Below are 26,926 nucleotides of genomic sequence, written 5' to 3' on the forward strand. Positions count from 1 at the left end.
GAGAGAGAATATCAAGCAGGTGAGGTTGAAAGCTCAGCTTTCAAGTCTGTTGTGACACCAATGACCAGATATTAGTTGAAAGAAGAAAACTGGATGACCCAGATGCAATTTCGATCTTTGAAAACAAGCTGTTTATATAATCCATGCCAAGCAAGGAGGTGAGAGACTCGGAGATGTGTGTGACATAATGATGTTTATATTGATGTAGATAAAGATTTGTTTAAACCGAAGTTATTAACTCAGCCCTGAGTGTTAGTCCATCACCCAGAGCTCCTTGGGAATCCGGAGGCCCACACTGCCACCCCCGCTCACTGTCTTCCCCTCCCCCACTTTTCAGAAGCCAGAGGATGCCCGCTGCATCTTGCACTGTAGTGCAAACGGATCCCCGCAAAGGGAGAGGAAGATAAAATGAATTTAAATTCCAAAGGGGTTCCAGTGCCGGTTTCCTAGTCCCCGAGTCAGCAATGTGTTTGTGAAAATTCAGCCTTTTTGTCTCCCAGTAAAAAGGAGCTAAATCTACATCGGTGGCCCAGTCTCGGGTTGCTATTCTTTGCATTTTCTATTCGAGTGAATGAGAGTGAATGAAGTGGCCGGGACCCTCCATTTGATCTACTCAATTGCATAAAGTGACAGAATTCTAATATATTTGTTTAATGCTCTTCAATGGGCTTTCACTTTTTTTTGCTTGCAAATGAAGCATCTGTGGGCCAAGTTTCGTCCCCGTTTAACACGGGGACATATTTCATAACTCAGGCCGTGGTTTGAAGTGATCTTGAGAGGAGTTTTAGACTCAAAAAGTGGAAAATAAAGAAACAGATGTGAAGTTATTGTAGATTCCTAGAGTGGGCTCTGGGGCTATTGTGCCCCCACGGCGGGCGGTCCCGGGGCTGTGCCTTTCATGCTGTAATTGAAACATATTAATTAGATAATTTGTTGTTAGTTTAAAAGAAACAAATGCATCCCCTTTGAGGCTTCACAGCCGGTGGTGGGGTGGATTGTTTTTGTTTTGCTTTCTGTTTTGTTTTGTTTTGTTTTGTTTGGGTGTCTCTGTGCATATGTGGCATTTAGGAAGAAAAAAAAATGACATTTATGTTAAGAATTTGAGAACAGACCCAGATCCTTTCCGTTTCTTAAATGGATACCTTGTAACGGGGAGTTGCCATTTGTATAAGTAAAGCCCTTCCCTTCCCTCCCCACCTTGCATGAGCTAATGGAAAACCTGTTTGCAGCACTTCATTAGATTCCTGGTCCCCCCCCCCCCCCCCCCCCCCGCCAGCTTCACCCCTCTCCAGCACCTGGCCACATTTATGCTTCCAAACACTCAATGCTCCTGTCTCTTTCAAAGGCATTGAACTCGCTGCTGTAATATTTAAGCCATTCTGAGGACCACTCACTAGCACCTCTCCTGATAGTCTTACACTTTTCCAAACCCCAACCCAGGCAACAGGACTAATGGGAACTTCTGTAGCTTCTTGCTTGAGAAAGGGCACAAAATTCATCCATTGTGCAGGCATTTCCCCAAACCACAGAGAAAGCCGTTAAAAAAACTGAGTGCAGAGTCATGTTAAAAAGCAAAAGTAACAGAATAGCCAAGTTTCCAAAATCAAACACCTACATTAAAATAAAATTTTTTAAAAAAACTATCCTGCCCAAATTTACAAAATAGAAAATAGTATAACTTAACTTGATTCCCAAGATAAGACCGGGAGCATACATCTCACTGTATGGGGGTGTCTCTCCCAGTTTTATTTTGAAGCTGTGTGTATTGACTTTGGACTTGAGCCAGGTGAAAAGATTTAACATGACAAAGAGAGCCATTGAAGGTATCATGGTTATAAACTTCCTTATTTGTGGGGCACTTCAGCTAAACAGGGTGTAAGTCTCAAAGCTGAGGATAGAGTTGGGGTGGAGGCATGTGTTTTGGGGCTGCCTTTGGATTTCTCATCAAGGTCAAGATATCATCAATGGATTTTTTTACTTTACTCATTCAACTTCATCTGAGAGGAGATGCTTGCTATTGTGAAAAGAGAGCTCACAATGCCCAAGTTATTTCATTCTTTGCAATACACCATGACGAACTTACCAGCTGAAAAGGACATTTTCAAGTACTGAGTTGAAATCACTCCTTTGCTAAAACTCAGAAATATAAGATCTGCATCTTCTTTCTTTCCATTTATTAAATGTATGTATGTACACACAACTTAACTCTGAACCCTATTGGCTAGTCTAGGAAGAATATTTTATCTAACTAGCTAAGCTGATAATTTGTAAAACGTTTGAGGCCCATGTCTTATATGGTTCCTTCATTCCCATTTTGAATTCAGTGCTAGTAAAATTGATTAAATTATAATATCCCAGAGGTGGCCTTAATTTTATTTTGTAGGAAATGATGAAACTGTATTTAATTTTTTTAAAAAAAAATGCAGATGACTTATTGTTGAGAACAAAGTTTCAAGAATTCCCTAGCCCAGGATGGACAAGTTTTCCAGGCTTTCTTTAGCTGATCTTGTTGATATAATTGTGGCTTGGGCTTGATGAATGAGTTTGGTTGTCCCCTGTCTGACGAGCTTTAGTAGCTTCATGCATTTTAATCAGTCCAATGATTCATTTATTTTCTTTTTTTTTTCTTGGCTGTGTGTGGGATCCTTCCTTTAAAAAAAAAATGGTCACAACAGGATTAATTACCCTTTGCATTAATCCTAAATTTTTTTTTCAGATAGCCCTCTAAATACCTAAGGGTTGCAGGTGCCAAGGATTTTCCTTATAGAGCATGATTTCTGTGTGGGTTTCCCTGTGTTGCACAGTCTCTTGTTTAATCATTTTACATAGTAAAGTGTTAATCACCATTTAAGTTTGTCTTTGTTTTGCAACTTCATTAGTTGAATACACCCCTCACTCTGGAAATATTGTGAGCCCTTCAATAAAGTTTCAATGGCCCTTGAGCCATAAATACTTGGCACATTTTAATTCTCTGCAAATATCTGAGGAAAAGCAAATACGTAGAGTGGAGCATTTTGAGTAACTTCATTTACCTCTTTAAAATAAATGCACCAAACATTATTTTCTCACAGGAAGGAGTAAAAAGCTGTTCAATTCAAAGTGAACAGCTTTCAACATGTAAGGTGGACTTTCAGGTAACTTCTGAAAAAGAAAATTTCAACAACTGCCATAATTTAAAGGAGCAAGGCAATGACTACTCACTCCAAAATAAGATGTGTCAGGATATAAGCATTGTGTAGGCAAGTCTGTTTTGTATCTCCATCTACCTGATTTCTACATCAGCCTTGCAGTTATATAAGTGCTGGTTATGTTGTGTAAAATGTATATATTAAGAGACAAAAAGATATATAAAGTACTGTTTTTTCAATGCAGTCTTTCTCTCAGCACTACACCTGTGCACCTAATCTACACAGGAAATAGACTGCTCCCTCTCTCCCTCTGCAGCCATATCTTCAAGAGTCCATCCGAATAACTGTTCTCCCAATCTGTGAATGCCTGAGAACTTCGCCTGTTTTAAAAATAAGGTCTGGACAAGGCAAACTACTCAGACAACGCGCTCCAGAAAGCATGCTTAGGGAAGCACTACCTCTATCTTTTGTAAAGTGACTGCAGAAACTTCAGAACCACACAAAACTAAACTTTGAGTTTACATATTTTAATGAGAAAATATTATTTGGACTAGGTTCATAATTTAATGTAGACACCTTCTTTTAAAATTATCTGTCTTAAAACAGGCATGCTGGGAACAAGAACATCAATATTTAAAATGTCATGCTAATTCTCTACAAGGAGGGAGAAAAATGAAAGATAAAATTGTACAGCTCTGATGACACTACAACTCTTTTTTTAAAAAACTTAAGCAGATCACACCAGAACAACAGTTCATTTTCTCAGCAAATTACCTAAGACTCTAAAGGAATATAGCAAACAAAAGTGCATTTTACACAGTGTATAATCATTCCTATTCACAAGCATTTACACCTCCTTGCAGCCCTTAGCTTCTTGGAAAACTTGTAGCAAACAGAAGGACTTGTCCCTGGGAGATCTATCCGGTGGCATTTCCTCCAAGTTACCAGTCAGCTTATCTCAGTTCTTCTAGGGTTGCCCTTGATGCTTTCTTAGTTTGGGCTTACTTCATTTTCTTTTTTTCCCTCCTTCCCAACAATAAAATAAATAGCTATAAAGGTATCTAAGTAACCGGAAAGTTAACATCCCAATTAACTCTCCCCTCCCCCCCTCCCCTCCCCTAAACCTGGCCAGAAATAAAGAGTAAACATTCACATTACAACAGGTACTTGTAAAATGGGCTTTGCCCCCTCGCCCGCCAAGCAATACAGATTCAAGTTCACTGTTTACATTTTACCGGGCGCTTTGTAAACAATACAAGGTTACATTTAGTTTTGTTTTGCTTGTGTTCAAGACAAGCCTCCCCTCCCCAGCTCAGCAGCCTCTCCCCCTAACTCCCAACGCCCAGAGCCTCTGGCAGGACACAAAACCCAAAGCAAAAAATTCTGCCCAGAGCCTCTGGCAGGACACAAAACCCAAAGCAAAAAATTCTGCGGAAGCCGAGGAGGCAGGCCCGCTACCCCGGGAAGCTACGGTCCGCCCAGCCCCTGCCGGATGGGCGGAGGCGAGCGGGGTAGGAAGATTAGCGGTCTCTCTTCATAGCAGATTTCCAAGACTTAAACAGAGAGATCCAGCCCTCGGATGGGAGGCGGCAGCCCTCAGGGGGTGATGTGTTCGAGGACACCTCCGAGCCGGTTTCTCTGGTCTTGGACAAACTGTGCGGAGGCTCGAGCCCCGCCAGTGTGGGCCGAGGGAAGACGCGCTCCTCTCGGTGAAGGCGGGAGGCAGGATTTCCCCTGCCTCTTACACGGGAGGGTTTCCAGGGCCCCGGGGACGGGACGGCGAGGCTCAGGTGCCCCTGCCTTCCCCTCTTGTGAGGACGAGAACAACTCCCACGCGCCTCCAGGCCCCTCCGCAAGTTTGTGTTTTGTCTCCGGGTCCAAAACAAAGTTCTAGCGGAGGAGAGACGGTTGGCTGAAAGTGAATTGACACGGTAGGGCGGCGGCCCCGGGTCCGGGAGGGCAGGACGAGGAGCCAGGGACGGCGAGTGCGCTAGCGGGATGGAGAGCCCGAGGGGGCGCCGGCGCCGCGGGGTCAGTGCACCACCACCGAGTGCAAGGCCGAGGCGGGGCTGGTGAGCGTCTCGCTGGGAGTGGCGGGGCTGCTTTGGCTGGTGGCTGTCTGCGAGGACGTGGGGCTGAGGGAGGGGGGCGAGTTCGAGAGCAAGGCGGGGATGGGCGCGGGCAGCGCGGGCAGCGCGGGCACCGCGGCCGGCGTGGGCTTGATGGGCACCGGGATGGCGGGCAGCGTCTGGCCCGCCGCGTGGCACAGCGGTTTCAGCGGCACGCCGTAGGCGCTGTACTCGCCGCTGGCCATGGAGATGGGGGTGGCCGGGTCGATCATGCCGGCAGAACCGTACACGTGCGGCCAGCCGGTGCCCAGCGAGCTGCCCATGGTAGTCAACTGGTTGGGGAGCGGGTAGGCGGCGGGGACGGGCTGCATGGCGGAGAAGGCCAGCCCCCCGGGCATCTTGTACTCGCGGGCGATGATGTTCTCGATGGCGAAGGGGTGCTTGAAGCCCGAGGGCTGCGCCACGCCGCCCAGGTTGTAGGCGGCGGCGGGCATCTGCGGCAGGTGCGTGCCCGAGGCCGCCAGCGCGCTCAGGCGCAGCTTGGCCTGCTGCTGGAGGTACTGCGCCGCGTCGGCGGGCTTGCTGGGCGTCAGGTGGTCCGACTTCAGGACCTTGAAGCGCTTGCGGCGCCGCAGGAAGCTGCCGTTCTCGAACATGTCCCCGCAGCTGGGGTGCAGCGCCCAGAAGCTGCCCTTGCCCGGCTGGTCCGGCCGCCGCGGGATCTTGATGAAGCAGTCGTTGAAGGAGAGGTTGTGGCGCAGGCTGTTCTGCCAGCGCTGCGTGTTCTCCCGGTAGTAGGGGAAGCGGTCCATGATGAACTTGTAGATCTCGCTCAGCGGCAGCATCTTCTCGGGCGAGCTCTGGATGGCCATGGCGGTCAGCGAGATGTACGAGTAGGGCGGCTTCTGGTCGCTGTACGTGTTGCGGCCGGGACGAGGCATCTTCTTGTTGGCCCCCTTCTTCCTCTGGGTCCGCGCCGGCCTGCGGCTGCTCAGACCTGGGAAGGGGGAGAGAGAAGGGGAGGGGGCATGGATGCCCGGACACCCCGAGGTCAGCCAGGCCGCCTCCAGGCTCCGGGTGCGGAGGGTCGGGGCTGCGGCGCTGGACCAGCCCGCGCCGCGCTCCTTAGCCAGCAACTTTGCGTGCAGAGTGGCGCACAGCCGGGGAACAGGGGGGTGGGGGGGGGCGCGAGCGGCGCAAGAGTAGCACGGAGATAAGCCGGACCTGGAGCGGGGACGGGGCAGGGATGCAACCAAGAGCAGCTCACCTTAAAGTTGCTCCAAGTTGAGCGTGCGCATCCGGGATGGCGCTGCTGCTCGCTGCGTCCCGCCCAGCCCGAAGCCCGGGCGCAGAGTCCCGTCTCGGCCCGGCTCCGCACAGCTCTGCGCTCCGCAGCTGAGCCCGGCAGCGCCCGGCGCCGCCTGGTCCGCAGGGCTTCTGGCTGTTGGCTCCGCTGGCGACAGAGCTTGGCCGCGGAGTCTCGGAGAGGACAGTGGCAGCGGCAGCCTCGGGGCTCCGGAGGGCGCTGCTGTGGGCTCCGCAGCTCCGCTGAGCTAGGTGGCTGCCTCCATGTCCTCCCTCAAACCATCTGATAGTTTTAAGCGGTGACAGGAGCAGAAAAGACCCCTGTAGCGGCGCTTCATTAATGTGCCACTTCTTAGCTATCATATGACAATCGCCTTGGGAGGAGGAGGAGGAGGAGGGGGAGCGGGGGCTGCGGAGGGAGGGGATTGAGCTCGAGGGGGAGAGCCTGGCCAGCTCCGGTTTCTTTCACACCTATTTACATGGACACCTTGGCCAATGGTAATCACTTCCAGCTCCAGCCTGGGAAGAGCCCGGACCACCGGCGGGGAGCGGGACGCGCTGGCCAAGGTGCTCCCTGTGAAGGTATGAGGCGGCGGCGGCAGTGGAGCCGGGATTCAGGCGACCACTCAGGATCACAGACCGAGCTGCCGCGCGGATGATGTTTGACATGGAAATTGCTGGGCCGGGGTGTTTTGTTTCCTCCGCATTGTATCGGGTTTGTATTGTTAGCTAACTTCAGGCGCGGCCTCCCCCTGAAGCTGACTCTTCTCCTGCGCTTGGCATTACCCGGGGCGGGTTGCATGGGTTATGATAATGAAAATACGCCCCCCCCCCCCCCCGCCACAATTCTCCAAGAGGCAGGTCAGAGTTTGATTTGACCTTCCTAGGCTGCTGCCTTAGCTCTGCACAGTGTGTGTGTAGCTTTAAGTGGTGGGTTTAAAGAACACTTAGAAAAACATAGTGGGGCAGCTCCATAAGAGCCCGTTTTGAACCTAACTGTATTGACACACACACACCATTTTTTTTTTTAGATTAAAATAGTGTATCTGGGCGAAGAGGCTAGGTCTTCACTCTAAAAGTTCTCGGGGATTTGATTAGACACGGGATGAAGGCTTCCAGGGCTGTTGGGACAGACGGTGTGCAGACCTGGGAGGGCCCGCGTGTGTTTGACACACTTTGCCACCAGATGAGCTGCAGTCTCTTGCTTTTCCCCGGTGGTTTGAAATGTTGATAGTTAGGTGTTGCCTGGAAGTTTGCATTTTACAGCTGGAACTTTCCCTCCCTCCCCCCTGATTTTGGCATAAAGAGAACTTATTTAGGGTTTGGAGAGGCCGGCAAAAACTGCCTGGGCCCTGCTGAAACAGCAGTACCTTCTAGGCTCGAAAAGACCAGAGAGCTTAACTTCCTTTTGAGAGAGGAGAGGGTGGGGTATGCCTTGGGTCACCCGGTCTGGTGCAGGGGGACAGGCTCCCTACCTTTCAGATTCATCTTGGGAGGGTCAATGAGCTGTTATTATTATTATTATTACCACCACCGCCGTTGTTGTCGCCATCATTGTCAGATTGCTATGAAATAGTGAGTCGACCCACTGGCTTGCAGGAAGTCTAAGAGTAGATTCTAGGAGCTCCCACTGGTGTCTGCATATGCTTCCACCTGTATGGTTTTTAAAAGAGATTTATTTTATCATGTTGTTAAAAACTCAATACCTACAGCCCGCACTGAATCATCTTCAATCCGGAAATGTGAGAATGTTTCTTTTTCTTTTTTGGAGGAGGAGGAGGAGGAGGAGGAGGAGGAGGAGGAGGAGGAGGAGGTAGAAGAGTTCTGGGTGTGAAGTTTTGATACTGTTAGTGATATTTGCATGATCAGTGGAGCTATTATATGGGGGTTATTATATATATTTTTATATATGTGTGTGTATATATATACATATATATTCTTCCAGCTTGTGTGCGCACACACACAAGCACATACAAACACACCTACATTAACCACAGTCTCAGAGTTGGTCAATAACTCACCAAAACGTAACTTAAACACGATGAATTTAGGAGATTAAACATTTTCATTAATATTGAAATGGCTCTCCTGTCTGGGCTGCCTCGCTTGAGATGCAAGTGCACGTTTTTCAATATTAACAGAAGTGCTTGAAGGAAAGAATAATGTCACCTTCTTAATTCGGAAGAAATAACCAGGAGGAGGAAGTGGGTGGGAGGGGTGAGGGAGGGATGCTGACCTGTCTCTGGGGGCAGATCAACCCTCTGCCGCTGAACCCGCTGGACAGGGGGCAACCTCTGCTGAGCTTTGGCTGGAGGCGCCGAGCTTGGCAGAGCTGTGCGCTTCAGCTCCTTAGGAGGTGCGGGCCTTTGGGGGGTTACTTGGTTCGGCCCGTTGGGCTTGAGGGTCCGAGGATGGGAGGAGCTGGGGAGCGCAAGAGCCCGAGGGACCTCTGGCAAGGAGCAGTGGTGAGGCTTGTGTTTCCCAGATGGAAAGGCATTGGCCCACAGTTTTCCTTCTTCAAAGGCAGCTGGTCTCAGAGTTTCAACACAGAAGGTAGTCCTGTGGGCGAGGCAGGAGCGCTCCTGGGAAGGAGTGGTGCCAGGATCGGAGTCCTCTTAGTAAATATGTGAATACTGATATATAGAATATAGAAACATACTGAGTGATATGGATTCGGGATACGGAACGATAGGAGTGAAAGATCTCTGTTCCCCAGTGACAGCCAGGAAGATTTTCTCTACCGGTGGGTGGGTGTCTGTCCATCTGTGAGCCCCCCCCCCTCTCTCTCTCTTTCTCTCTCTCTCTCTCTCTCTCTCTCTCTCTCTCTCTCTCTCACACACACACACACACACACACACACACACACACACACCACATTGAGGGTGGGGGATGGGGAGAGAAATGTTTTCTTGTTTTAACAATTGGCATTTTGTTGCCTTGCAAAGGGCCTTTGTATGGCTGTCGAAATCATTGCTTGGAGTAAATAGAAGATTAACTAAATTCTGAGGGGAAACCTTTGGGTTAAAAAAAAAAAAAGCCAAGTTGGAATAAATCTTTGTCTATCTCCCCAGGAAAGTTGTCCCCACCAAGTCTGGGACATGCAAGGTTACAAGTAGGAATCCGTGCCTGAGGGATCTTCAGACTTTGGCCAGGGTGGGGTTGGGAGGTGAAGCCCATTGCCTATGCCCAGTGTTAATGAAGGAAATCGAACCTACCAGCACAAGTTGGAGGAGTTGTGAGCCGCACATTTAAAACTGGCCCTTTGCTACAAAGTGTGTCTTGTGTCTTGGTTCCTACTGAAGATCTACAAAGCCCAGGGGGAGGGGGGGAGGGGGAAGGCTTGCATGCTATTTACGGCCTTTTAAGACTGCTATTATGAAGAAGAGGGGGGAAGGAGCACTTTAAGAAATCTTGAAAAGTGCATCAAAGTCTATTGTACAGAACCCAAAACAAACAGAAGCTTTGGGGAGGGGGCACCGACCCGGAGGCTTAGGGAGCTGTTGGGAAAACTGTATAAAATACACATAAGTCAATTATACCCATGTGCAAACCAAATGGAAATCTCTCGCGCGCAATAGCCATTCATCGCCTCCGCTGTGCCCACCGCCGACCACCTTTCTGCTTGGAGAGTTTGCAATAGCCTCTTTTCCCACAAGCTGGACCACACACGGCTACAGATTTCGTAATAATTTATGCTAATTTCCCTCCATAAATCCACAATTCGCTTCAGTGGCACCCGGGCTGCCCAGGGAGTAAAAAGGAGACAGAGAGGTGACAAATACAATATTGATTTTGATTCCTTCTGTTGTCAAGCAGGTGTGTGTGTGTGTGTGCGCGCTCCAACGGCGGGGCTGGCGTCTGGGGGCGGAAGCTCCAGGAGAGGAAACCTTCCCGCGCCGGGCCGGCCCCTCCATCCACACTCCAGAAAGTAACTCACCCTGGTTTGTTAATATTTACCAAACACCCGCGGCCTGGGGCGGAGGGAAAGTACCCAGTAGCTTCCGAAGGTTTCCTAGGCGCCAAAAACAATACGCGCCTTTCCCTCTTGGAAAGCGAACTCTGCGCTGCCTGGAGCGCTCGGGCTAAGCCTTCCTCTGCCCGCTTCTCCTCCTCCTTTCTCCCTCAAGTCCTGCCTTCCCGCTGCTGTCTGCTGAAGTATCTCCCCACCCCGGTCTGAGTCTCTGCTCCCTCTCCTCCTTCTGTCCCTTTCCCTACTGAACCCTTGTTCCTCACTTTTCTTCACATCACTCCCCCCCGCCCCCTCCACTTTTTCCATCTTCTCTACCAAATGGACTGTGCAATGTGCCAGTAGGGTGCGGGAGGGAGAAGTTCGAGGCTGGCGCAGCATCGATTTCAGGTTCTAGGGTCTCCTCCAGCCCGCCCCACCTTGCCAGGCCGCCTCCCACCTTCGCCCGAGTTCTCCCCTCTAGCTGGGAGCCCGCGCTTAGGCACCACGCTGCTCTGTCCCCGCCGTCATTCTTCGCCAAAACTGCATTTGGGTGGCGTGAAACGACTTCGCTTTCCTTTCAAAAGGATTTTGTTCCCTGGGTATGTGGCACTAAAACAAACTCCCTCAACCTGTCAGCGACCGGTTTTTGAAAATTGCCCTTCGGAGTATTCTGCAGGCTGTTTGTGCGCCTCGGCCACCAGCACCCGGCATGGCCCAGCTTGGCTCTAACGTCCTGGATCTGGGGACCAGAGGGAACCTGCTCCGTTGGCGGGGGTTGGGGGTGGGGGGGTGGGGGGGCGGGCGGGGGCCGGGGACCCAAGGGTCTTTCGGATTCATGGGTCTCGGAGACCCGCAGCCAGTTGGGCACCGCATCCGGGAAAACCTATAGGCCAAGATCCTCCAACCACGGCCGGCCCGCGGCCCGCGAGTTTGAAGCCCCACTGCCTGGCCCCTTCCACTGACTCTGGCGGGAAATCAAACTGCCCCAGGAAGAGGCAGGGGAGGGGCCGCACTTTGCGCTCTGGCTGCAAGAGCCAACTATGGGTGAAAGGACGCTGCTCCCACCTCCCACCTCCCACCTCCCTCCCACCTCTTCGCCCGCGCCCCCAACAGCCCCCCACCCCCCAAACACACACCAGGACTCTTGGAAGGAGCACATTTACCTTCCCAACTAGTGGAACAGACTGCCTGCCTGGGGACTTTGGAGCCATGTTTGGTGACTGGGTTACATGAGGATTGGACCGTAACTCCTAACAGGAGAGTTGAAAAGAAACTTTTGAGGAGCATATTGCCTGTACTCCTCAGTTCACCCTCCCCAGTCAATCGTGCTGGGTTCGAAGAAAGGCAAGAATCTTTACCCCCTGCTTCCTCTTCACTCGCATCCATACTGGAGGGGGAGGGGGTGGGGGTGGGGGTCGGTCAGATTCAGAGGTGCGCCGCTCCCCCCCCACACACTTAGCCCCTGTCGCCTGGTAAAGCCTCTGGCTGTGGCACCTGAAGTTAAAAATTTGTATTTTCCTTGAGGTTGGGAGAAAGGGAGCAGCCACACCCCACACCTTTTAGAAGTATTTCCTAAGCAGCCCCTACAATTTGGAAAGGAGGGAAGACGCAGTTTTCTCTCCACATCAAGCACAAAACAAACAGCCAGTGTTAAGTGCCAGGTCCCTATAGACCTCCATCCCCACCCACAGTGAGCAGGCAGTTTCATTGCCTGTGAAAACAGTTCTTGCCCTGCTCACCAGAATGCCCCCTCTTTAGAATCAGTTTGCTAAATACCATTTGGTCTTTGCTTGCTGCAGTTTGCTCTGAGATTTCAAGGCTTTAAAGCCTTAGTTTCCAAATCCTATCCCTCCTTTGCACAGACAATTGCATGGCTTTAAATGGAGCATTAGCAAACCTACAAATGCATTTGAAAAGTTATTTGCCAAAGATTGGTGGAAGGATTTTTGTTGTTGCTTAACCCTCCCCATAAGTTTTGCTCTGCACTTTGTGAAATAGAAGCAGCAATTCAAATCTATTATTATTACTGGAGGAAATATTGCTAAAGCCACCTTGGTATTGAAGGGATTAACTTGCTTTTCTCCCAGCCCCTAACTCTGGGGTTAAGACAGCAGTAGATCAACTGTATAATGTGTGCACTGTTCGCTCATTTGTACAAGCAGAACAAAGGTTGGACTAAGCCAAATTGCATTGCACTTGTGAACCGAGTCCCGATGTGAAGTATCTTTTACAGCGGGGGGAATGAGAACAATTTCGTGTATGTCTAAAAGGGAATAACAAAGCCACTTTCTTGAGCATCTCAAAGTGAAGTAGCGAGGCGTGACATTCCCAGGGTGAGGAGGGACAAAAGCAGGGTCAGGGGGATGAAAAAGAGAATCAAACAGCCACTTTCACATGTCTGCCCTCAACTGCTGCACCTCTCCATAATAGGAAACAAATGTTGTAAAAGGGGGGACTGCTCCCATTCATTCAAAATAGCAAATGATAGCTAAACAACATTGTCAAAACTGAATCAACTTCGGTGCAGTACCACCCAGAAAAAGGTATTGTGTTTTGTTTAATAGCGGGGTGGAGCAAGGGGTCTTTTTTTGGGGGGGGTGGGGGGAAGGGGGAGAAAATCACCCTATGCTTTTCATATTAATTTTCTTTGTCAGGAATTACTTGTTTGCTCAGATCTTGGGGGTGGGGGAACCAGTACTTCTGTTTAGGCGCCCACTCTTAAAATGTGGTTTTGGAGGGATTTGGGGAAAGCAGAAACAGGAAGGTGAATTTTAGCTTTATAAAGTGTTTGAAGGCTTCCAATAAGCGGGAAAAAATGTTTTAACCTCCTTTGAATGTCTTATCCAGAAGAAAAAAAATAAGACAATGATTGCAATAGAATATTAAGGTAAATCCTGCACCGTAGGTCTCGATGTCCTTTGCTCATAAGCTTGAATAAAATCGATTCTGGAGGGAACTGCAGATATCTGAAATGAAGAATAGTTTGCATCCATAACATTTGTTGGTGCATTCTCCCAGCTTCATTTGTTTCTAAACCAAATAACCTGTAGGTCCCCAGCCTTGAAACCCTGAGCCTCTGCGTTGTTTGTTCAGGCTAACAAGGAGGAGAGCCTAGCCGGGTGGACGTGTACACTATGTGTTTTCTCAATGGCAGAAGCGGGGAAATCGCTGAAGACCACAGCAGCTACTTTAGAGATAATAATTCGTGTGTTCCTGAGAAGGTTAAAAACTATTTGATTCATATTCTCTCTCTTTCTCTCTCTCTTTCTCTCTCTCTCTCTCTCTCTCTTTCTCTCTCCTCTCTCTCTCTCTCTCTGAGCTTTTTGTTTTTTGTCTCTATGCGCCCCCCGCTGAGCTGCCACCCACAAAGCCGGTTTGAAAAAGGAGGAAAGAAAGAAAGCGGCTGATCCTCACCGGCCTCCCCCAGCTGAGAATGCCTGGGAGGCGGGGCTGGCGGCGCTGCCCGCTCCCTCCCCGGGAAGCGAGGTCTCTCCGCTCAGGCGGGTCTCACCTGTGACTAGGGCTTCGCCTCGCCGCCGGTCCCCAAGCCGGGTGCGGACCCCACGCGGAGTGCCAACCCCCCCGCGCGCGCCCACCTTCTCAGCACCACCCCTGCCTTGGGCGCGCAGTGTGCTCACTGGTGGGTCACTGTCTACTGACAAGCTTTAGGGGGAAACCAGGTTGCCCCGAGGGCCTCCCAACGCCCCAGAAATAGATCCACCGCCTTCTGCGTTCCTCTGTTTCTCTCTTCTTCCCTCTTTTCTCTCCCCTCTACCCTCATCTCTTCTTTCTCAGATCCTTGCTTCCATTTCTGGCGTATGAACATCAGATTGTAGGTCCTTTTGCGAACAAACTTAGCTGCCCTCCCAGCAGTGCAGAATGTCCTGATGGGCCCTGCCTGCCCAAATGAAGGGAGAGAGGGAGAAAAGGAGGGAAGGGGGGAGGGAAGGAAGGAAGGAAGGAAGGAAGGAAGGAAGGAAGGAAGGAAGGAAGGAAGGAAGGAAGGAAGGAAGGAAGGAAGGAAGAAGGGAGGGAGGCAGGGAGGGAGGCAGGGAGGGAGGCAGGGAGGGAGGCAGGGAGGGAGGCAGGGAGGGGAGAAGACAGGAAACTAAAACCTCTCCACCCTTCACCCCATCACCCGCACCCCTGGGGCCGCAGTGGTGGCCTGGGATAAGCCGGGCTCTGCGTGGGGACAGATCCTTCTTCACGTGGCCGTTCCTGGCGCCCGTGCATTTTGAGAGACTTCGGCACTTACTGTGGCTGACATCACTCACCGTCCCCCTTCCCGGCCCCAACACCTGCGGCCCTAGTAAGCAACCCCTCACTCCCCCTCATTTATTTTATTCACTATCGTATGAGGTAAGACCGGGAAGTGTATCTGTACAAACTATATATTTAAGATAAACGCTAACTCTGCGTTGCCTTTTCCCCCTCAAGGTGTTTCCTCTCTCTGTCTTTCGGGTCAATGCAGAGCCGCGGAGCCGGCAGGAATTCCAAAAGGGCTGGCCCCGCGGCGACTTCCTTGGGAGCGACGGCCTCTGCGTGGGGTGGCCCTGGCGGCTTGGTCGGGGCGTTGGTGGCTTCCCCGCTCAGATCGGCTGCCCGGTCTCCCCGAGACCGCAGGAGCGAAAACCTCTCACCTTTCCCTTCCTCCCTGCCCCACCCCCACCCCCACCCCACCCCCCGCAGGTCGGGTTCCTGGTCTCTAACTGGCGCCCAGGCCCGGAGCTTGGGGCGACTCCTGATCCTTTGTGTTCCGTCCCTTCATCCTCTTTTCACCTGCTTTTCTTTCATTGAAAAAGAAATCTACACACAAACAGGGTAGAGGAGATTAAGCACACAGTGAGCCCCATCTTCCCTATTTCACGCCTTGTACCCCTTTCCGATCAGACCGGGGACCCGCGGGCACCGGTAGCCGCTCCGGGTCTGCTCGACGCCCGTCCGAGACCTGTTGATGCGTCGGCGCCGCGCCGCGTCGGAGTCGGTTATGTAAACTGCTTGTGTGTTTCACATTATCCTCGCGCTGTCTGCGGGCAATGTAGATTTTCTAAAGATCTAATGAATAAACAACCAGCAACTGCTGGCGGTGTCATTTACATTGTTAATGCCTACATGTGTATAATAAATATGCATTTGTATGTCTTCAAATAAACTCTTTTTAGTTTCTAACCTGTGGTGATTTTTTTTTCCAAAAAAAGGAAGGGTAGGGGTGGGGGGCAGGGAACCTCGTCTTCCCAGAAAACGAGTTTCTTTCACGTGCGTGGATCAGGTGAAGACTGCGCTGCCGTGGAGCCCAGGGGTAGGGTCCGCAGGCGGATGGTCCGTCCCAGCCGCCGAGGAAGCCGGGCTCCACCGGCCCCCACCCCCGCGCTGGCCTCGCCAGGGAAGGGAGAAGGCGCCCGGGCACTTACTTAGAGGCGCAGCCGGAGGGGCAGCTGCGCTTCCCGTGGGAGCGGGGAGACGCGGGAGAGCATCCCCGGGTCCGGGTGCCCCCCATCCTCCCGGTCTCTATCGCCTTCCCCCAAACAGAAGCGCCAGCGACTTCGCTCAGATCGCAGCTTGGGTTGGGACAGTTGGGCTGCTGTAGCTCTGACAACCTCTGGGACAAGTTAGCGAGGGAATTTCTGCACCGGCGACGTTAGCCCCCGCGCATCTGTAGGCAGCATTTCGGACCCGCCTGGGGGGCCGCGGGGAGGGAAGAGAGGCGAGGACGCTGGGATCCCAGACTCTGACCCAACGGCCGCCACCTCCGGGAGGGCAGCCGCGAGGAGGGCGGCGGAGACACGGATGCTCCGGGGACAAACGGCCGCCCGCGCCGCGGGCTTTGCGCCCAGCGGAGCTGCTGTTTTCAGAAGCCGAGCACCCTCCCTGCAAGGCCCGCGCCGCGCGTTTCAGGCCCGGCGCCGACGCTGGCGATCTCCCCTTCCGACCAACCAGGTGCCACTCTCCTAGCGCGCTGGAAGGCAAACGTCTCATCCGCCAGTCCTGGGTCTGGAATACATTATTTTAATGAAGTCTGTGGCGACCGACTCTCCTCTGAGATCTATTCCACGGTGCAATTAGGAACGTATCGGTGCCAGCTCATATGAATATGCAGGAGCGTGTCAATTAATTAGCAGACAGAGGAATCTCATTACGGTGCTCAGAACCCTGTTAGAGTTCAGCGGAATTAAGGGGGTGTTTGGCAATGCGCCGGATTAGTGAATATTTTACTGTGCACTCATTTAACTTCATTATCATAGCACTTACACTACTCTCTGATTTTATTAATTAAATTGCTCATTAATCTGTCCAAAAAGGATGAAAGTTTTAACGTGCCACCCAATAAGTTGGAAAGTAAACTTTCGCGCGCTTGGTACTCGCTCCGGGCCTGAATGGCGTGGAGGCGGCTTTCACCGCCGGAGACGGAAGGCGCGTTCTCCGTTCCCTCCATCCCGCCGATTCCGGAGCCAGCGCTCCAGTTTCCCGCAAGCCCGCCCAGAGCACAGGGCCGTCTGGGGGGCGGGGGAGGAAGAAAGGGGGGAGGGCTGCGGCCTCAGCTCAACCCTTTCGCTTTTTGCCTCCTGGGACTGGCCTGGCAATGAGTCGACTTTCAGGACTCCAAAAAATAAAAACCTCTTACTCTTTCTCACCAGCGTGGGTGCTGCGATTTACTGGGCGTGGAGCGATTTGTCCAGGGACAGGGAAAGTGTCCCTGGGGTTACCTTCTGCGCGCTTAACGCGCTTCGCCTCCAGACCCTAAGGCTCATTCCCGCCCCGCCCCCACCCCGCCCCAGGCGTGCGCAAAATGCACTTGGTGGGGGTCAGCGTCTGCAACGCCCCCTAACGGCCTGCTGAGCGCAGCACCCACGCCCCCGGCCGCTGGAGAACTGGCCACTGGAGAACTCGGCGGGGCACTCAGTCCTGGACCAGAGCCACCCCTCAGGCATCATCCAGGTTTGTGAACGCGCGGCTCACGACCACCTGCACCTCCCCCCACCCTATCCCGAAAGGTTAGAAAGACAAATATTAAAATTACTCGCACAAAGGGAACTGCTAAAGCGATCCCAAATTAATATGCATGCAAAATTAATTAGTTGCTTTCCGTGACATCAAAATAAGTACCTGGGAAACAGAACACCTTCTGGGCATTGGGAACATATGCTGGAATTAGAGTTAATTGACTAATTACATAAATTAGGCATTACTTTTGCAACACATCAAGTATAAAAGATATCTCAATTAATTGTGCATAAATTACCAGGTGAAATGGGGCGTTGGTCCGGCCAGGATCCGGGTTCTCCGACCTCTCTGCTCTTTTTTAGAGCCCCAAAGCCAAGCGGCGTCGCGCTCGACCCACTGGCAGGCGAGGAGAGAGGGAGACCTGCCTGAGAGTCCGCGCTGGAGTAGGCTGATGACCCCGGGCAATCGTTAATGCGAAGGAAACTCCCCTTCTCATTAAAATCAATTATGTGCAGTTAGATTGATCAGCTTTTGTCAGAAAGGAGCGAAACAGTCCCCTTTACCAATGCTAACCCCCCACTCCCCTCGTCCACCTTAGCTGGTTCTGTGGTCACCTGGGGGCCCTCGCTGAGCAGGTCCTGCTGTTCCGGTCCTCAGTCTCCCTGGATAAGGAGATTGATGTCAGCTCTGGACCACTTTCCATTGGCCTGGACTCAGCCCGGCGGTTTTGGATGTCAGGCATCTCTTGGTGGTCTACATCCTCTGAGCTTGCCACTACTCACCCAGGAATTCAACTTCCAGGGAGGGAGGCCAAGTGATTTGAGTCTTTTTGGTTTTGAAGTGGGTATAAATCAACCTCAGGGATGTAAAATCTAGTGAATAACCCACACATTCTCGTAGAGGATGGTTTATCAGAGCCCCCAGCACCGCCCCCCCTATATGGTTTCTCTGCTCTCTTATGGATGAAAAAACAGAATAGATATAGCATGCGTTTGGGAGGGGTGGAGGAACTCCCTTCTCCAAGGGGAGCTCCAGAGACCACACTATTAATCCTCCCTCAGCAAACCACCAAACGTAGCATTTGTTTTGCCTTTCAAACAGTCTGTTGTTGGCAAAATGTTAATGATCTTGGCAGTGACTTTCCCCTATGTTCTCTACGCATTTTAAGCGCAAGAGAAAAGCGTCCCAAAGTAAAAGGGTTATTTGGGCAGTGGACAAAGTCATGCCGCTTCCAAACCCTAGTGAAATCTCAAAAACTCATATGCATTCCTTACATAAATGACCGCCGATTGCAATGCCGTTTGGTTCTATTGATCTAGTGTAGAGATTTTCAACTGGTGTGTCACAGCACACTGGTGTGCTGCAACAATTTTTAAAGCATGCAATACCTGATCATTTAGTCAGGGCCACTGACCTCTTTTTCCTTAGATTGTCAAATAAAAAATGACAAAAGCCAACACAACAATAGCCATCTGGTGTGAATGAATCAAAATTACACCTATTTTTGTCAGATCAGCAAAGGTATGATAGCAATTAGTTTAGAATTACTAGTATTTAGAATTTGAGTAATTAGTGTATGTGTGCTGTGAGATGAAAAGGGCTGAAAATCACAATCTAGTGGAATGTTACTAATGGAGCGACAGGTTTCTCAGCAACTCCTGGAGCTGTCATCATGTGCCTGGCGGTTTGTAAAGTATCTGAAGTCACAGACCTGTGTCCCCACCCCCAGGATTCCCAAGTTGTAATCATTTTCTTCTGTTTTGCAAAAGCAAACACAGAGAAGGAAAGGAAATCCTGAGGAACCCTCTATGGTCTGATTATCTACATCTTCATCAGGGTGCCTGGTGACATTTGTTAGAACATAATCCTGACTGCTGATGGACTGAAGAAACCGCTGAATTCCTAAGTTACTGAGACAAACATTCATTTTGATGTAGAGGTTTCCTGCAGGAGCCAGATGCTGAAGGTACTTGAGGGAGATGTTGACAAGTGGGTAATTGTCAGCAGAACTAAAACAGACACTTTGTTTACAGTTGAGCATGATTAATTGAGAGTAAATGAAACAGCACTTTATAAAATCACCATCCAAGTTCAAAAAGGCTGTATGTCTCTAGGAATACAAGAAGTGGACTTATTGTACAAGGTCTAGTTTTGCCAGACTCTTGAAGCAGCAGCTGGCAGCAGTGTGAATGGGAAGCAGATATGCTTTATTGCTTACTGGCTAATCTGCTGTAACAGAAATCGGGGGTGGGAGGTGGGGGGGGGGGCAATTTACAGAGTTGGATTAGAAACATTTTCTCCTAATTAACTGAGTTTTAAATTTCTCTTATTAAAATGTTATCCCTCCCTCTCTTTTCATTCTACCTTTAAAATATGAAACTCACTTAATGGGAAATAATTTTCAAAATGAGCCGCATGTAATAAACCCAAACTGATGCCATTAAATGCCACTGTGATTCTTTAGTTTGCAAGAGAGCATTTCTGTTTCCTGTGGTTCTGATAAATTGCAGAGGCCAGACTCTTGCAAACATCTTATGATTGTCCAACACAATATATTTTAATGAAACAGGAAAAATGGCCTTCTTTCAAAGTACAGTGTGACTTATATACACAACGTTTTGGGGTTTTTTGTTTTATTTTATTTTTGGCCTCTATCCTGCTAGACCAGAGGTGACCAGGCCAACACCTTCCTAATAAACTCCATGTCTGTGCAGAGTAGTGCTGCAGACATACCGATCAATTCCCTTGGGTAGATATCTTGGATGGATGGATGGACTTACAGTAGTTGATAATAAATGGACAGTCTTTGCATTGTAATATAATGCCCAATGAAGATCAAAACAATGAGTTTAAGGCAGTCAGAAATAATTTTGGGTCATTAACATTCAATCAAATTAGTACTGTTGTCCAATTGTAGGCATGGATGGAGAAACACATGCCAGGCAAATACGATGCAAACTAGAACTTGGTTTGAGCTGTTAGGAAAGAGCTCTCTCTTGAGACTTCTTGCAATTAAGAACTGTCTCTAGGAGCTTCTGAGACAAAAGCAAAAGCAGAATTTATGGAATAGAAGGAGAGAGAGAGGGAGGGAGAGGAAGAGGGAAAGGGGGGGGAAGAGAAAAGGAGGAGGAGGAGGAGGAGGAGGAGGAGGAGGAGGAGGAGGAGGAGATGAAGAGAGAAATGGAAGCATCTTTTCTAGTGAGCCACAGACTTTATTTGAACCAATACACTTTCTTTTCCCTTGAACTTGTTTGAGCTAAGTTCTGAAAGGATCATATTCAAGAGACCCAGAGCCAATTTGATGATGAAAATTATGCCTATCCCTTCTGTTTCTCCTCATCAGGAGGAGCAACTCAAATTGATGCAGAACTCATGAAGGGTGAATTGGGTAGCTCTTGGGCTTTGGGTCCCAAGGAATTTCCTTTCCTGGTGGGCACTATATATTGGTTTGGTGATTGTACACTTTTGGGGATACTTATCAAGGCTTCTAGAGTCTGCCAGTTTTAGGATGAGGAGCTAAAGTAATATCTCCATCATCACATCCCTAAGCCCTTAAAAATCTCAGAAGTCAAGCAGCCAGCCTCCCCTCCCTCCTTCCCTTCCTCCCCCTCCTTCCTCATCCCTCCTTTCTTCCTCTCTCCTTTCCTTCCTCCTTTCCCTCCCTCCCTCTCTCCCTCCTTCCTTTCATTCTCTTTCTCCCTCCTTCCTTTTCTTCCTCCATAGCATTTTTGAGGACTAATTCTGGCCTGGGCCATTAAATAGCAAAGCAGGGCTCTGGTACATTTATTTCAGGAGTTGAATATCAATTGGGGAAAGAAAAAACATACTCAAGAATAGTCACCAAAATCTCTGAGTGGGATTCTTTCTTATTGGAAGCTCTTCATGATTTTTGTCTTAAAAAAAGCAAAACTCTATTCTCTCATTTAACCCTCAAAAATAACCCATTGGGGATGGGATCTGTGAATAAAAATGGCTACCAGCCATTGAGTGCTCTGTTAGGCCAGCAGTTCTGAAAGTGTCATTCTTGGGCTCTGGAGTTATCTGAGACCCTTACATGGGTTCCATGAGGTTCAAATGACCTTCATAATAATACTAAGGCATTATTTACCTTTTTCACTCTTATTCTTTCACTGGTGTACAATGGAATTTGCAGAAGCATCATGACATGTGATTTTTTTAAACACATTGAATCCTTGCCCTAGCTGGTTTGGCTCCATGGATAGAGCATCGGCCTGAAGACCAAAGGGTCCTGGGTTCAATTCAGGTCAAGGACAGGTACCTTAGTTGCAGGCTCCTCCCTGGCTCATGCAGGAGGTTCCTCTCACATCGATGTTTCTCTCTGTCATTTCCTTTCTCTTCCACTCTCTCTAAAAATCAATGGAAAAATATCCTCGGATGAGGGTTAACAACAACAAAAACACATATTGAATACAGAAGCAGCAATGAGAATCCAGTTGTCTTCTATTAAGCTAGACATTAAACAGATTTGCAAAAATGTAAACAAAACACTGGTACTCTTCTAATAAATGTTGTTCTAGAGAATATAGTTTTTATGTAAGTGAGTTATTCATGTTGACATGCAATGGATTTATTATTTTAATAAATATTTAATTTTTTCTCAGTTTTAGTTTCCAATACTATCATAAATATCTATAGCTATGACTCCAATAAACAAAGCGTTTGGGTTAGGCTCTGCTATCACCCTTGTTTTAGAGATGAGGAAACAAAGATTGGGAGAGAGTTTGGGAAGCTCCAAGGTTCCACAGACAGTAGGTTGGGAGCTCAAGGCTCTCCGCTTCCAAAATTTGATATTTGACTTCATTTTATAGTTGAAATTGAAGTGTTTCTATTCATGGTTGGAAATGCTGCAACCCAGAGAGATGATGTGATTTGCCTAAGCTCACGCAATTTGTAACTGAGCTACGTCTTTAGCAGGTTATTCCTACTAGAGCTCGTGCTACTGTGCCCCTATTCAGTGGTGTGCTAGGAAGCTGGCTGTTGATGGAGAAAAGCATTCATTTTTAGTAGAATTCACCAGTGAAGCCATTTGGGCCTGGAGTTTTCTTAGTGGGAAAGTTGTTACTTACTAGTAAACTTCAAATTTTAAAATAGATATCATGCTATTTAGGTTATCTATATCTTCCTGTCTAAAGTAATTCCCTCCTAGTTTCCTCAAAAAATTAAAAATGGAACTCCCATTTGACCCAGTAACCCTCTTTCTAGGAATATATCCCAAGAAATCAGAAACACCAATCAGAAAGGACATATGCACCCCTATGTTCATAGGAGCACAATTTACAATAGCTAAGATTTGGAAACAGCCTAAGTGCCCATCAGCAGATGAGTGGATTAGAAAACTGTAGTACATCTACACAATGGAATACTATGGGGCTGTAAAAGAGAAAGAACTCTTACCATTCGCAATAGCATGGATGGACATGGAGAGCATTATGCTAAGTGAAATAAGCCAGTCAGAAAAAGATAAATATCACATGATCTCACTCATTTGTGGAATCTAATGAACAACATAAACTGATGAACAAAAACAGATCCAGAGACAGAGAAGCATTGAACAGACCGTGAAACTTCAGAGGGAAGGCAGTGGAGGGGGAGGGGTAAGAGATCAACCAAAGGACTTGTATGCATGCATATAAGCATAACCAATGGACACAGACACTGGGGGGGGGGGGTGAGGGCATGTGCTGGGGGGTGGAGGTGGTCAGGGAGAGGTCAATGGGGGGAAAAGGAGACATATATAATACTATATGTAATACTTTAAACAATAAAGAATTTTTTTAAATGAAGTAATTCCATCCAAATTAATTAATTTGTTGCTCAAGTTGATCACAACATTTCCTTATTAGTATTTTAGTGTTCTCTTGTCCCCCGCCCCCTTAGTCTGGTTAGAGGTTTATCAATTTTCTTGATTATTTTTTAAGAACCAGCTTTTTAGTTTCATTGATCTGATTTAAACTCCCTGCTCTGCTACTTACCAACAGAGTAATCTTGGGCAAGTAAATTCATATGATTTTCCTATGTCTTCAATTCTTAATTGTTGCTTCTACAGTGTAAAATCTATTGTTATTTCTATCCAGTACATTTTCATTTCTGATATTATGTTTTTCACGTCTAGAAGTTTCATTTGGGTCTTTTCTTTGGCTCATCTGTGCTAATTAATCATCGCTGTCCTTCCTGGATGTATTCTTATTGAAGGAGTTTTCTTCTGATTATGGTTCATATTTTCTTGCATGCCAGATAATTTTTGATAAATTCCAGTCATTGTGAATTTTAAGTTTTTGAGTGCTGAAGGCATTTGAAAGAGTGTTGGACAATATTGTTATCTGAATCAATCTGATCCTTCTGAGTCTTGATTTTAAGCTTTACTGTGGCAGGTTTAGAGCAGCCTTTACTCCAGGGCTAGTTCAGTCCTACTCCTCAGGTATGACCCTTTAGAGAACTCTGTGTGATGCTCTATGCTTTACAAGGTCTCTCCATTTTACTCCTAGTTTTGTGTGAGCCCCAGTAATTGTTCTGCTTACTGCTTTTCAGTGGTTTCTCCCCGTCCCTGTCCCCCTGGCCGCATGGATAGATCTATACTCAGCTAGACTCCCAAGAACTCAGCAGATCTCTATGATCTAGTCTGCAAAGTCTAGACATCTACTCCTTCCCAAACTCCAGTGTGTGTCACCTTAGCCAGTGATTACTACTGGACTTTGGTTAGATTATTTCTCCTTGTCCTGTGGACTAGAAACTACTTCTAGGCAGTAAGCTGGGATGACCATGGGATGTCCCTCATGTGATTTTCATTGCTCAGAGACCACAGTCCTCCTCTGCCTGAAATGGTTTGTAAATGTATTTTGCATCCGATATCTAGATTTTTTGGAGTGGGAAGGTAATTGTTCATGGGCAAAGCAGAAGTCTGACTATGAATAAAATTTGTTGTGAAAAATATTATTTACTAAGCAGAATATCCCCTTTTATAGGAAGTTAATGTAAAGGTTTTGTATTTTTTCATTTTAAAATGTCACATCTCTCTAAAACAAACTGCAAATCTCTCATTTTCAACATTCTTGAACTGCTTGATATTTTATAGGTTCTCACTTTTTAAATATCAGACTTTATACGCACACAGATATTATAAGGAAATACATGGTATTAGGATGCTTGAGATTATCTTTACTAGAAAATGCACTACCTTTCTGCTCATTTAAAAAAAAAAATCCTTACCTGAGGATATGTTTTTATTGATTTTAGAGAGAGGAGAGGGGGAGAAAGAGAGGGAGGGAGGGAGAGAGGAAGAGAGAGAGAGAGAGAGAGAGAGAGAGAGAGAGAGAGAGAGAGATTAATGTGAGACAAAAACATAGATCAGCTGTCTCCTGTATACTCCCCAACCGGGGATGGAACCCAAAACTTAGGTATGTGCCCTGATAATGAATCAAAACCACAACCTTTTGGTGTAAGGGATGATGCTCCAACCAACTGAGCTACTTGAGCCATCTGGCTAGGGCCTTTTCCATTCATTTAAACTCTTATTAAGTTATTATTTTTCTTCCTAGTTACCAATTGGGCTTTAAGAATTGCACAAATGGCCCAGCCTGAGTGGTTCAGTGGTTGAGTGTCGACCTATGAACTAGGAGGTCACGGTTCAATTCCCAGTCAGGGCACATGCCCAGGTTTCAGGCTTGATCCCCAGTGTGGGGCGTGCAGGAGGCAACTGATCAATAATTCTCTCTCATCATTGATATTTCTCTTTCTCTCTACCTCTTCCTTCCTCTCTGAAATCAATAAAAATGTATTTTTCTTAAAAAAAATTGCACAAATGATAATTTATATGGCATTCCCTGTATCTGAGAAATTAAATTTTTTAAAAAATGATAAACCATCAGTGACTTCATATAAAGTGTGGATGAGTCCATTATCAATACCAAAATTTAGTACCAAATAAGGATAAACAATATCTATATATAGCTGGTATAAGAATATACACTTCCCATTTCAATAAAGAGCATTCAGCACCTCTTAGGAATAAAATTCTACTCTTTTGAAAGCTCTGTGAAAAGGTTGTGAACATTTGAAATTTTCTTTTCTTGAATTAGTCTAATCCTTTGTAATAGGTTGTGTTCCTGTGTTTAGCAGGGCTTTTGAAGACTAACTTAAGAGGCAGGAGTTTGAGGGATGAGAAATATATTAAATCAAATATTTCCTTCCTCTTATGTATTAAGTACTTAGCAAAGTAATTACTTTCGTTCTCATTTGCCAGAGAGAAAAACTTTTTCTTATATATTTTACTATCCCTTAATAGACATAAGGCTTCTTAAGCTATCCATCATATTGTGGTCAGATTATCTTTACCTTTAAAGACAGGTACTTTTGGAGATCTCATAACTTGGTAATTCCTCTGTTATGTCATATTTTATTTCCTGATAATTAAGCATCATATCATCAGAAGTGATAATGACCATGATTATGAAATTGAAAAACATGGACAGGAATGGGTTGGTTATATTCCTTATATACAGTATCGGGTCTTTATTCTTACATGTGAAAAAAACTGTTTGAATTTTGCTGGCTGCCACCATATTTTGAGTTTTTAAAATACTCTTGCCTTTCTGACCCCCCACTTTTGCTTCTAAATAATCAAAATAATTAAATATCTGTTCAAAGGTCTGAACTTTTAAATATTTATAGATTCTCATTCATTTTTTACTTCATTTATTTTTGTTTACAATGTGTTTGTGCTGTGTGAAAATGCATTTCGGGGTTTGTCTACTACTCAGAGGAATAACTGCGGAATCTTCCCCCTTCACACAATCCTATTTTTAACAATAAAAGGAAAATCATGATGTCATGATGCCTGTGGTTCCTCTGGTGTTCTTTGTTATCAATTAAACACTAAACTAGAGGTTTTAATTTCCCAGTCCCTTGGGGATTTATTTACAAAGCAACCTGCATTTTTACCTTCATGCAAAAACATTGCATTATTTACAAAATGAATATTAAAATAATACAATTAGAATGAAAAGTGGTTTCCTTTGGGGTTTTCTTGAGAGAGTAAGACAACGTTATCTGCAAAGCTGATTTGATATTAATGCATTCTGCTAATCGAGTTTATTTTCTGCATTGACTAAAGTTAATAGTAATCCTTTAATTTGCAAATATACAGTTCTAAAATTGCATTTCCAAGTTGATTGCTGGTGGTTATGCTACATGGTGTAAGCTCACTGCTGAACAGATTATTTACACTCACTCTAGAAGATGAAATGATCCCCAACCCATCTTTCTTGCAAAATTAGTAGAAATGCTGGTTGCTATTAAACCTGATCAGCTGGTATCACAGCAGGGGACTTGTGAAAAAATTACTTAGTATCTCTTTGTTTACAGTCTTCACAGAGGTGAATATATTTAAGATAATTATTCAACAGCTAACCAGCTACTGATGTTACCTATTTCTGTTTAAAGAAGTTGCATTTTTTTAAAAAAACCTATGCCACACCAAAGATTTTATTTTTTTCCCTTAAGAATTTTAGTGTGTG

The 26,926-nt window shown here is 47.3% G+C and overlaps 1 protein-coding gene and 1 pseudogene across 1 annotated transcript; one reads left to right on the top strand and one right to left on the bottom strand.

Moving 5' to 3' along the window:
* Positions 1-5,160: 5,160 nt before the first annotated feature.
* FOXB1 (forkhead box B1) lies at positions 5,161-6,148 on the bottom strand. The gene has a single exon (XM_059670049.1). It carries the CDS (start codon positions 6,136-6,138, stop codon positions 5,161-5,163), a length of 978 nt encoding a protein of 325 aa, XP_059526032.1. The 5' UTR covers positions 6,139-6,148.
* Positions 6,149-6,997: 849 nt separating this feature from the next.
* Positions 6,998-26,926, top strand: part of LOC132227826 (large ribosomal subunit protein eL19-like) — a 208,524-nt pseudogene continuing 188,595 nt past the window's right edge.

The sequence above is a fragment of the Myotis daubentonii genome, chromosome 1 (assembly GCF_963259705.1).
Source record: "Myotis daubentonii chromosome 1, mMyoDau2.1, whole genome shotgun sequence".
Lineage (NCBI taxonomy): Eukaryota > Metazoa > Chordata > Mammalia > Chiroptera > Vespertilionidae > Myotis > Myotis daubentonii.